We start from the raw sequence: 13334 nt of genomic DNA on the forward strand, positions 1-13334 counted from the left end.
ATTAAGATCTTTTGCGAGCGTTACAGGTCGAGGGAGTGCGGAGCAGATGGCCAGGGTCACGACGAGTGTAACGGCTTATGCCGCATCGAGGGACTTACGGCTGGACGACCAGGAGCTTTCGAGGGCGTACGATCGGCGGGCGGGTCACGCTGGGGCCTACAGCCGGCAGATCAGATGGCCTGTCAAGGCGTCACGGATGGCACGAGAGCACTGCAGCCCGGATACGGGGGACGCCCCGACGAAGGTCCCCGTTAAGGAACGGGGCCACCACCGCTGAGTACCGCGCCCGGTCGACGAGCCATGGCCCGGCCAGCCTGGCCGTCGAGGAACCGGACGATGAGACGCGGCCTGGACAGCCGGTCTCAAATAGGCGGACTTTAAAACTACCGCCGGCGGATGGGCGCAGTGACGAGGGGCGCTCGCGAAGGGCGCGACGATCGCCTAGAGGGATCGCTGGCAGGCCAGGGCGCAGCACCGATCAGGCTAGGGAAACCGGCGCGCGCGGGCGCGCGCGGGCCCTGCGTGGTCCCGCCGGATCAAGGAAACGCCACTGTCGAGCGAGCCGCCATCCCGGTAACATCCAGCCCTAAGAGCGAGTGACGAGCCGCCGGAACGAGACGAATTTGTAAGGCCACTGCTCAGCCTTCCTCGAAGTAAGATCGCGAGAATACCTAGGCCCTCCCGGGAGTCGCGTTGTGCCGCGGTAAAGTATGAAATCGGCTGTAATTAAAGAATATCGAGCGCCATACCGCGGGAGGGCCCGTGCGACGAAGTGATCGCGAGTGCCCGCCTCGGGGATGAAAACGTACGGCCGCCGACAGTCAGCGTACATGTAATTTCGTTGTGATATCGTTTCGTGTACTTCGTTGCGTATGATTTCGTTGTGAGTAATTTCGTTCGCGTAATTTCGTTGCGGGTGATTTCGTCGCGTGGAATTTCATGAACGCCGTTGGCTTAGCCGTGCCGTAGTTTTGAGAAGTGGCTCTCGCGCGTGAGAGAGCCTCGTAGTTATCGTTGCCGGTTAAGTTCAGGCCATTTGTAAGTAGCTATACGTGCGTTTCATCGGGATTAATGGCCCACGGTTGTGTCGAGTTAACGGGTGGGGCCATTCGTGCGTTTCGAGGGGAGAGAAGATCCCCAGCGTTGTCGCGGTAGACCGCAGGGAAATTGCGTAATTGTTTAAGGAGATTGCGTTGGTTATTGGTTAGCATCTCGCGTTTGACCGTCCGGGTGGAATTCGCTGCAACTTATGTCGGGGAATACTCTGGTGCGAATTCAATCGGGATTGCCGTGCAGCTCAGCGACGGAATGAGTATCGCGCTCGTGGGGTGACACGTGGCGTGTGCTCGAATTCTGCTTGTTCGCCGTGGAACTCGCTATCGTCCACTTGTTATCTGCCTTAACCGAAATATAATTTAATGTTTTATGTATTTGAGTGTGATGATTGCGCTACGCTCCCTCTCCTATTCCATCCGCGGTTGATCAAAGAAGCCCACGCCTGAGAAATACTGCGATCTCGTGAATCGTGGTGCGAGGAATCGCACCTGGCGCCCAACATAACATCTCTAAAATACTCAGTCGAGCTACCATCGGGGTTTCGGAGAGCAGTATCGCGAATATTGATAGAGATTATAGTGAAGAAAGCGACGGCGCGCTCCTCCACGGCCGGCGAGACCGTGAGGACATCGTCGTCGTCGTCATAACTAATATGCACATTTGCCCGACAGCACACAAGAAAATGAAACATAGGACCGATAGCGCACGAAATGTTGGAAGCATTATCCCGATAGCGCACGAGGAGCGCTAAAGGGACGTGTGCTAACGAGAAAAGATACGTTTCTTTTCCGATAGCGCACGAGGTGCGCTAAAGGCACGTGTGCTAACGAGAAAAAAAAACGTTCATTTCCCGATAACGCACGAGGTGCGCTACAGGGACGTGTGCTAAAGAGAAATGTCACGTTTATTTCCCGATAGCGCACGGAGTGCGCTAAAGGGACGTGTGCTAAAGAGAAAAAACGTGTTTCTTTTCCGATAGCGCAGGAGGTGCGCTAAAGAGACGTGTGCTAAAGAGAAAAGATGCGTTTCTTTCCCGATAGCGCACAAGGTGCGCTAATGGGACGTGTGCTAAAGAGAAAAGACGCGTTTATTTCCCGATAGCGCACGAGGTGCGCTAAAGGGACGTGTTAATATCTATGTATGATGTTGCGAGCGCGCAACGATTAGGTAATTCGATAGGTAGCGACAGAAGTCGAATATGACTTCCGCCGAAACTCCTGACGATTGCATCGGACGAGCGATCATCCGATGCAAGTCGACACCGGAATCCGGAGCGCGGACTCCGGAGCGACCGAAATCGCTGACGCGAAGGCCATCGCGAGGCGTCGGCAACGAGAATTCCGCGCTAACTCGGAAGTTCCGAGTTAGCAACAAGACTCGGTCGCAAGGCTATAAAAGACCGCCGAATTGGCAGGCCAACCAGTCGGTCGAAGAACAGCTAGCTGCCGCGTCGAAACACCTACGATTTCCTGAAAACCATCCGCAAGACGGGAACTCAACAAGAAGAGACAACTCGTGTAGAACAAGCCCATTTATTTAATAAAGACATAAATTGGAAATCGGACGTGTTGATCCACTCCTTTCTCGCTCGCGAGCGGAACTCGATCCCCTTAGCCGATACCCGGCTAACAATACCTAGGTTTACATTAATTCATATACGTGTACATAATGCGAATAATTCGTTTGTATACGATATTATCAAAGTTATCACAAAAAATAAATGCTGTACAGCATTTTAAAGAGACCGCGTTTTTTATATATCGTATATTAACGGTACCGACATGTATACATGCTAAAAGCACACCATATTTTGTAAAGTATAAATAATTATTGATGTACAGTTGGCCGAAAATGAACGTCCGATCAAAAATTCTCCATATAAAATTATCACGTCTACGTATCTCAGGTCGCCGATGACAGAACCTAAGCGATCCGTAGTTTTCGGTGTCTAAATGTATTAATATTTTGAATTCGACGTCCACGTATCCCAGATCGCCGATGCATGATGAATCCTAGATTATGCGCTTTGTAGTTTTCGACTTCTAGGTGTTCCATGTCCTTGAATTTAATACCTACGTGTCTCAAATCGCCGATGACGAGGTCCAGATAGTGCGCTCCGTCGTTTTTGGTGTCTAGATGTATTAATACTTTGAATTCGATGTCTACGTGTTCCAGGTCGCCGATGACGTAGTCCAGATAGTACAATGCGTAGTTTGGTGTCTAGATATATTAATATGTTGAATAGGCCAACTGGGAAACGTAGACATCGAATTTGAAATATTAATAGATTTAGACATTAAAAACTACAGCCCAGGTTCCGTCATCGGCGACCTGGGATACGTAGATGTCGAATTCAAAATATTGATAAATCTAGACACCGAAAACTACAGAGCGCACTATCTGAACCTCGTCATCGGCGACCTGGCACATAGATATTGAATTCAAAGTATTAATACATCACGGTCCACTTAATGCTTCAAATGTTTTGAAACATTCTTTGACTTGTCAATTAATAAAATTTCTTCTTCTGATTAGTCAATCTAACGCTTCGAAGCATTTGTAGCATCAAGTGGACCGCAGCTTTTATCGTGCAATATGAACCGACATTAATTATTTCCACGCGATGACATTACGCGATGATAGTTTAGGAAATTTGTCATAACAACAGTACGCTAGGTAAATTTACGAACTGATACAATAAAATTATTGATTATTTACAGAGAGCACACGCCAAGCAACAAGCAATAATATAACGGCTTGCGAATCGGTTAATACCGGTCATGACAGACCGGTATTCCTAACTTCTCGTAATGTCATCGCAAAGTAATAACAATAATTATTAATATGTATAATTAACAATTTATTATTATTTTTACAGAGTCATACTTAACTATGTAAATCTTCCATATCTTCCTTTCCGGACGAAGTGTCCTTGCAATGACTCTTCGTAAGGGAAACAGAGTAATGTAACCATCAAGAAAAAGGACATATCAGAGACAATTAAATTTATTATAATTGTCATCTGGAACCAATTCTTCTTGGAGCATTAATTAGATATATCACTATTTTAGTAAGTATCGTTTATTTAAATATTTCTTAACAAGACAAAAATGCAGTTTAGTGACTTTCTTAGCAATACTCCAATATAATAAGCCTTTTTGTTTTTCAGTGACACCTCAATTTCCATAACTGGCATAAACAGCGTATCACGGTATTTTTGCAATTTGCTGTTTCTGCATTCTTAAGACAATTTGCTGCCTAATACTTTATGATACGGTTTGTATACTCATCTCATAAGACCTGACAAAAGTTTTATTGTATATATAAACTCTAATATTTGATGCTATTTATTAACATTATTCAACATTTATTTCAGATATAATAGAACGACATATTCTATGCATATGTAATAGTTTGGAGAGCGAGATCGAAACAAAATCGCTTAAAAAAAGCTCCGTGCTTAATGAATTCTTTTTTGGTGCTTCATAACAGGTCTGTTCTCCAAACTGTTACATATGCATAGAATATGTCGCTTTCAGTTCTATTATATCTGAAATAGATGTTGAATAATGTGAAATTAATAAATAAAATATTAGAATTTAAATATACAACAGAGAAGTTTTATCAGGTCTCATGAGATGAATATACAAACCGTATTACAAAGTATTAAGCAGCAAATTGCCTTAAGAATGCAGAAACAACATTTTGCATTGTTAAAGACCTCCTTTCACAGCATTGACGGAGATTTTGCAAGAAATACCATGATACGTTGTTTATGCCAAAGTTATGGAAATTGATGTGTCACTAAAAATAAGAAAGATCTATTGTATTGGAGTATCACTAAGAATGTCACTAAACTGCATTTTTATCTTGTTAAGAAATATTTAAGTAAACGGTACTTACTGAAATAGTGATGTATCTAATTAATGCTCCAAGAAGAATTGGTTCCAGATGACAGTTACAATAAATTTAATTGTCCCTGATATGTTCTTTTTCTCTGCTTACATTACCCTGTGTTTGTTGCGAGGTGTCATATTGCAATAACACTTCGTCCAAAAATGATTTGGAGAATTTACAGTTAAGTATATGACTCTGAAAAATAATAATAAATTAATTATTTCCACGCGATGACATTACGCAATGATAGGTTATGAAGTTTGTCATAACAACTGCACACTAGGTAAATTTACGAACTGATACTGAACAATAAAATTATTGATTATTTACAGAGAGCATACGCCAGGCAAAAATACAAATAGAAATAAAATGGCTTGCAAAACGGTTAATTCTAGTTATGACAGACCGGTATTCCTAACCTCTCGTAATGCCATCGCAAAGTAATAATAATGATGATTAATATATATAATTAACAATTTATTATTATTTTTGCAGAGTCATACTTAACTGTAAATCTTCCATATCTTCCTTTCCGTACAAAGTGTCCTTGCAATGACTCTTCGTAAGGGAAACAGAGTAATGTAATCATCAAGTAAAAGGACATATCAGAGACAATTAAATTTATTGTAAATGTTATCTGGAACAAATTCTTTTTGGAACATTTATTAGATACATCACTATTTCAGTAAGAAACGTTTATTTAAATATTTCTTAACAAGACAAAAATGCAGTTTAATGACTGCTCGGGGGGGTGTTAATCGCCCCGGATTTACGATCGGTCTACGAGATTTCGCGGTTCGAAGGACCAGAGGGGCAATCCCCTCACAATTTTAATTAGGCGAATAAAGCGGGAGCAAGCGAAAAGCGACTCACCGTATCGTTGCCCTATGGTCTTGTCGCGGCCTCGTGGCGTCCGGTTCTCCCTGTCGTGATGGAGAGCGGAGGGCGTGCAGCAGGCTAGGAGGTGCAGGCACTCACGTGCCGCGGCAGGCAGGCAGGCAATAACGTACAATACGGCAAGCAAGCGATATAGCAGGCACATGTGCAAGCAAACACCCAAGCCCGAGATTTCTGAGGCGAATTGTCGAGTTCCGAAATTGCGAGTTCGCTCCGTTTACTCCGAACCGTGCGAACGCCAGGCGAGTGTGTGTTCTCGAGTCCACGTTTGCACAGCGAATCTCCCCACGGTACTCCTCGGCTCGCGCACCTGCGAATAGCGGCCGGAGCGAGTACTCATGGTTCCAAATAATTGCGGGCCACCCGTGGGCGGGCAGCACGAATCGGGTGAGTCGCGCGAGTGTTGCTATATGTCGCGATCCGCCAACGTCTCGCGCGAGTCACGAAAAACACGATTTCGTACGTTACTTGTACGCGCAACTTATCAACTAATATATACAACGATTACTAATGACACGGACATCTAATATGTAGCGAGCGCCAAACATGCCGCCCACCAAAATACAATGCTTTGTATTTTTTTTTTTTTTTACTCGGAATCCGCGGCCCGTGGTGTGCCCGTCGGCAGGGGGCATAGCTTCACCAGGGGACGCAGGATCGAGCCGTCCGCCACCCGAACCGTGGCGACACGCGGGACACCATCGATACCGAGATGTAGCGTTTCTACACGGCCGCGTTTCCAACGCAACGGGGACGCGTTATCGTCCTTAATAAGTACCAACGAGCCCACGGTGAGCGGGTTAGCGGGGATCCACCACTTGGGACGCTGCTGCAAGGTATGGAGATACTCCTTGTGCCAGCGCTTCCAGAAATCCTGGTGCATCCGCTGTACCAGCTGCCACCGGCCTAAGCGACTCGTCGCCAGCGGGGTCAGGTCGGGCGTAGGGACGGCCACGAGCGGCTCCATAGTCAAGAAATGTCCGGGCGACAGAACTTCCAAATCTAAGGGATCGGTGCTCATCGGACAGAGGGGTCGAGAGTTCAGAACGGACTCTATCTGGGTGAGGACCGTCGTGAACTCCTCCAACGAAAGAATTTGGTCCCCTACCACTCGTCGAAGGTGGGTTTTAAACGATTTAACATTCGACTCCCAGATGCCCCCGAAATGGGGCGCCGAAGGAGGATTGAAGGACCATTGGATCCTTTCTCGCTCCGCCGCGTGGCACATGTGCTGCTCGAGTTCTCGCGCTGCTCCCACAAAATTCGTTCCGCAATCACTATACAAGAGTGAGCAGCGTCCGCGACGGGATACAAAGCGTCGCAGCGCAGCGAGAAAGGAGTCTGTAGATAATGAAAGAGCGACTTCTAAATGGGTCGCCTTAATTGTGAAGCAAACGAACAGGCATACATAAGCCTTGAAGGAGGAGACTCCCCGAGCTCGGCGGGGTACGATCGAGAACGGCCCCGCGAAGTCTACACCGCTGATTGAAAACGCTTTGACTGCATTAACCCGGTCGGCCGGGAGATCGGCCATAGGAGGCTGGAGAGCGCGAGGATTGGCTCGGAAGCACATGTAGCAATCGGCTAAGACGCGGCGGATTGCGCGATGGACCCCGATTATCCAGAATCGCTGGGCGAGCAAATATTGGAGCGTGCGTCTCCCCGGGTGCAGATGCGTACGATGTGTCTGCTCGATGACGAGCTCGGTAAGTCGGTGTTTGCGGGGGAGGAGCACAGGATGCTTGGCCTCAAGCGTCAGCCCCGAGTGGGCGAGTCTGCCGCCCACCCTGAGAACACCCGTTGGGTCAAGAAAGGGAGCGAGTCTAATAAACGGCTTGGGCAGCCTCCTCCCGGTTCGAAGTTGATCGATTTCTTCACAATACGAAACCGTTGGGACAAATTTAACTACTACTAGTAGCGCCGACTGCCCCACACGTTGAACCACTGCCAAGGTCGCCGGCACCGACTAGGCCCCGGTTCGACGGGTGAATCTTAGAAGATACGCGATAATCCTACAAATCTTATCCAATGACGAAAACTTATCTAATAGCGAAAGTATAGAATGAGGGGGATCGCAGGCGACGAGGGCTGTGATCCGCTCTTCCTCGCATGGGAGAGTTTCCTCAGAGTGTCGGCTCGGTGCGAGATTCGAAGTCTATGAGCCACTCAGGGCCTCTCCACCACAGTGAATTGGCCACGAGTTCGCGAGGGAAAAGCCCACGGGAGCAGTGATCGGCCGGGTTAAACTCGGTGGCCACATGACCCCACGCCGAGATCGGGATCTTGTCCTGTATCCGAGCAACGCGGTTGCGAACGAAGGTCTTCCATCGGTGCGGGGAAGAGCGGATCCAACACAGGGCCACCCGGGCATCGGACCAGGCGTACTCGGCGTCGATCTCTATGTGTCCTTGCAGGACCCGGCGGACGTACGCGAGCAGATTCGCGAGAAGTACCGCAGCGCAGAGCTCTAAACGTGGAAGGGAGATAGCGCGCAATGGAGCCACCTTAGATTTCGCACAAAGTATCGCGACCCCGGTCTCCGCCGGAGCGACCGTACGCAAGTACACGACGGCCCCATATCCCTGCTCGCTCACATCGCAAAAGCCATGCAATTCGTGCCGAACGTTCGCGCCCGAGGGAAAGGTACGGGGTATCCGCAGGGGAGCTAACGCGTCGAACTCTGACTTATATCGTTCCCACTGATGGCGCACATCTGATGGGGGCTCGTCGTCCCACTCGAGCTTCAAGGTCCACAACCGTTGGATCAATCGTTTTGCGGTAAAGGTCAACGGCGCCAAGAAACCTAATGGATCAAATATGCGCGCTATCTCCGACAGTATCGTTCGCTTGGTGCATCCTCGCGTCAGAGGGTTTAGCTGAAACCCAAAACTGTCTGACTGCGAGTGCCAACGAAGACCCAGAACCTTAAGCGCCTGATCGTCGGCCGACTCGAAGGAAAGCGTCTTCTGACTGCAGATTTCCGGATCGAGGTCACCCAACGCGGCGGGGTGGCTACTCGCCCACTTCCGCAACTCAAATCCAGCACTCCGAAAGAGCTCGAGCAATTGATCGCGGAGCGCAACAGCTCTCTCGACGGTGCGGACACTGACGACGACGTCGTCCACGTAGAAAGACTCGATCAGCGCCGCGTACACCAACGGGTACTTCTTCCGATTGTCGTGAGCCAATTTGAGCAAACAATAAATCGCCAGAAAAGGAGAGGCCGTGGTACCGAATGTGACCGTCGTGAGGATGTAATCGAGGATCGGTTCCGATTCCGAAAAGCGCCAGACGATGCGCTGATAATTGCGATGCTCCGGGTGGATCCGGATCTGCCGGAACATTTGCTTTACGTCTGCGGTAATGGCCACGGGCTCCGCGCGAAAGAGAAGTAGAACCGCGACTATGTCGGGCTGCAATTTCGGGCCACTGAGCAAGGTATCGTTTAAGGATAGCCCGTTCGGGCATTTCGACGAAGCATCGAATACTACGCGAAGTTTGGTGGTCGCGCTGTCCAGCTTGTAAACCCCGTGATGGGGCAAATAGTACACGCGACCGTCCGCGGGAAAGGGATCGCTCGCCAGCTCCATGTGGCCGCTATCCAAATAGTCCTGCATAAACGCGTTATAGCCCTCTCGAAACTCCCCATTAGACTTGAACCGACGCTCGAGTGCGCGCAGTCGATTGACGGCTATCGGTCGCGAATCTACGAACGTAGGGGGGTCCGAGATGAACGGGTATGAGACAACAAAGCGACCTGAATGGTCGCGATAGGTGGTTTGGTCGAATATCTCCCTGCAACGCCGATCCTGTTCGGAGCAAGGAGTAGATTCGGGAACCTCCTCCAATTTCCAGAACTGCTCCACCGCGGCGTCAATCGACTCGATAGTGGTGACGAAGAAGTGCACGGATTGAGCGTGAAGCGAAGGAGAGACCGCGCCCATCAAAACCCAGCCGAATGCTGTGTTAAAGGCGTCCGGTTCCCCAATTTTACCGGTACGCCGACCGTCGCGCAACACGGACACAAAGGATTCCGCCCCCAGTAAAATATCGATGGAGCCGGGCAAATAATATTCCGGATCTGGGAGGGGCAGGTGATTCCACGGTTTGGAATCGACACGGCTACCCGGCAACGGCGAGGTGATGCGAGGGAGCACGGTGGCTTCCACCGGAAATCGGATGTCGGGCTCATTTCGCGCCCGGATTACGAATGAGGTGAGGCCTCTCGTAGTGGCGGCCTTCGTCTCGCCGACGCCCATCACCGTCGCACGATGCCTTGCCCGAGCGAAACCGCCCCGCTGAAGGCAGCTTTCCGTGACGAAATTTGCCTGACTCGCGCTATCGAGCAATACACGAACTGAGAAGGCGATGCCGCGAGCGTCGAGCGCCTCCGCACGCACCGTCGAGAGCAGGACTACGCGTCTCGAAGTGCTCGCCAGGGAGACGATTGGGCTATCGCCCGTATCCGCCGGAGCCGCGGGGCCGTCCACGACTGGAGTGACCGCCGAGGCGGCCTCGAACGATGGGGCGCCGGCCTGCCCGAAGTGCAGGAGCGAGTGATGCTTCGCCTGACAATGCCGGCAGGTAAACGGGCTAGAGCAATTCTTCAAGTTATGTCCCGCGCGGAGGCAGTTTAGGCAGAGCCCCGATTCGCGAGCGAAATTGTGCCGATCCCGGACCGAGAGCTGCAGGAAAACGAAGCACTTAGCCAGCAAATGCTGCTCCGTACATTTAGGGCACGCGGCGTTTCGGACGACGAGCGAGGTGGTCGACGCGGCCTTCTTTTTACTCGGTTGCGCCGAAGAGCCCGACGCCGACGCGAGAACCGTGCAGTATCCCGCTAGAAATTTCGTTAACTGATCATACCGCGGCGATTCCACGGTCATGTGGGCCGCTTCGAATTTCTCCCGGAGCGTGGGAGTGAGCTTTTCGAGTAAATGATTAAGCAGCATAAAGTCCCACGCGTCGACCGGATAATCCAGCATACTCAGGGCGCGCGTGTTTTCGGTGAACACGTCCAGCAACGCGCGGAGGGATTCAGCGGAATCCGCAACCAACGGTTTGGCGTGTACAAACGAACGCCAGTACTGCGTCGCTAATTTGCGCCTATCCTGGTAGCGCTCCCGAAGCGCATCATACGCGATCTCGTAATTTTCCGCGGTCAATGGCAGGTTTCTCACCACGCCGAGAGCCTCCCCCGATAGTGAGGCCAGCAAATATTGATATTTCTCGATCGCGGACACACTGCGATTTTCGTGGATCGCCTGGTTATACAGCGCGATAAAAGACGGCCATTTGTCAAGATCACCGTTCAATTGAGGAAGGGCGATCTTCGGCAATTTAATCGCGGAGTGATGCGCCGGCGGCGCGCCCCGTGCGGAGTCGTCGGTCTCCGGCGCGGGAACGAAGCTTTCGTAACGCCCTATTACCGCGAACCGCATTGTGTCAAAGTCATTACGTATCACGTCTTCTTGGGCGAATTCTTCATCCGTAGCGTCTTGGATTATTTGGAGGTGGGCCTCCTCAAAATCCTGAACTAATTGCGCCACCGCCGGATACCGAACAAGGAAGTTTGGCCTCATGGCCACGTTGTCTACCGCGAGCATCGAATATTGATGCACTTCCTGCATGCGCCGAATGCACAGCTCGCGGCGCCGCGCGCTGCTGCCTCGAGTCATCTTGAAATCGGAGTACAAAATGTACTCGTCTCAAATTGAAGGCCGCTCGTGAACGCGCGACGCTATGCTCGTCAGCCGATAGCGAAAATATATACACAACGCACGAAGCGAAGCAACGAGTTCGAAAGTCGAGAGAATTCAGGGGGGTGGCAGCCAGCACAACAAACGCAAGAAGTATGTCTCGCTCCGGAATGCGGAGACCAAATAATGAGCGAAAGCCGCGCCGCTCGCCAAGGTCGAGGGGGGGCGGACGACTCGAGCTCGAAAACAAAGATTGATGGCGATGAAAGTTCACGAATAGTCGATCGCCTGTCGCAATTAATTTTCCAAATGCAAGATCCGCAACAATTATGCTACGATTAGCTCGAGAGATCGGAGTAATGGCGTGCGCGCGAAAACAACGAATACGCGGATATATTCGCCGCGACGTGCCGTGCGACGTGCGGACAAGATATATCCCGCGAAAGGCACACCCCGATTATCCGATTCTAATGTCCCGATGGACCGCGAGATCAATGTTCGATTAATGAACCAACTAGGTGGTCGAGTGATAGCACGCGCGCAAGCAATCACTCCTACGCGGCTATCTTCGTCGCCCCGTGCCGAGTGCGACGAAGGACGAGAGATATCACGCAGGGCAAGGGGGCACGCGCCGATCACACGATGCAATAAAATTCGAATAATGGCCCGCACGCAGGCGAGACCACAATAACGCACGCCGATTAGTCGAATGTAATGACAAACGCTCACGCGGAGTTCCGGTGAATTGCGCGAAAGGTCGGCGGAAGCTTCTAGACGCGAGAAGGAAAGAGATCCGGCTCGAAGGACCAATGCTCGGGGGGGTGTTAATCGCCCCGGATTTGCGATCGGTCTACGAGGTTTCGCGGTTCGAAGGACCAGAGGGGCAATCCCCTCACAATTTTAATTAGGCGAATAAAGCGGGAGCAAGCGAAAAGCGACTCACCGTATCGTTGCCCGATGGTCTTGTCGCGGCCTCGTGGCGTCCGGTCCTCCCTGTCGTGATGGAGAGCGGAGGGCGTGCAGCAGGCTAGGAGGTGCAGGCACTCACGTGCCGCGGCAGGCAGGCAGGCAATAACGTGCAATACGGCAAGCAAGCGATATAGCAGGCACATGTGCAGGCAAACACCCAAGCCCGAGATTGCTGAGGTGAATTGTCGAGTTCCGAAATTGCGAGTTCGCTCCGTTTACTCCGAACCGTGCGAACGCCAGGCGAGTGTGTCTTCTCGAGTCCACGTTTGCACAGCGAATCTCCCCACGGTACTCCTCGGCTCGCGCACCTGCGAATAGCGGCCGGAGCGAGTACTCATGGTTCCAAATAATTGCGGGCCACCCGTGGGCGGGCAGCACGAGTCGGGTGAGTCGCGCGAGTGTTGCTATATGTCGCGATCCGCCAACGTCTCGCGCGAGTCACGAAAAACACGATTTCGTACGTTACTTGTACGCGCAACTTATCAACTAATATATACAACGATTACTAATGACACGGACATCTAATATGTACAGGCGAGCGCCAAACAATGACTTTCTTAGTGATACTCCAATACAATAGATATTTCTTATTTTCAGTGACACATCAATTTCCATAACTTTGACATAAATAGCGTATTATGGTGCAAAATCTTCGTCAATGCTGGGAAAGATGTTTTTTACAATACAAATTGCTGTTTTGGCATCCTTGGCAATTTGCTGCTTAATACTTTGTGATACGGTTTGTATACGCGTCTCATGAAACCTGATAGAAGTTTTATTGTATATATAATCTCTAATATTAATATTAATATTTTA

The 13334-nt window shown here is 50.3% G+C and overlaps 2 protein-coding genes across 2 annotated transcripts; both read right to left on the bottom strand.

Annotated features, from left to right (window-relative positions):
* Positions 1–6439: 6439 nt before the first annotated feature.
* Positions 6440–7078, bottom strand: LOC143905435 (uncharacterized). Its single transcript, XM_077420854.1, has one exon. It carries the CDS (start codon positions 7076–7078, stop codon positions 6440–6442), a length of 639 nt encoding a protein of 212 aa, XP_077276980.1.
* Positions 7079–7973: 895 nt separating this feature from the next.
* LOC143905436 (uncharacterized) lies at positions 7974–11480 on the bottom strand. Its single transcript, XM_077420855.1, has one exon. The coding sequence runs from the start codon at positions 11478–11480 to the stop codon at positions 7974–7976; it is 3507 nt and encodes a 1168-aa protein (XP_077276981.1).
* Between the last annotated feature and the right edge of the window lie 1854 nt (positions 11481–13334).

Source organism: Temnothorax americanus, unplaced genomic scaffold (genome assembly GCF_048541705.1).
Source record: "Temnothorax americanus isolate GAGA-0224 unplaced genomic scaffold, ASM4854170v1 Scaffold61, whole genome shotgun sequence".
Taxonomy (NCBI): Eukaryota; Metazoa; Arthropoda; class Insecta; order Hymenoptera; family Formicidae; genus Temnothorax; species Temnothorax americanus.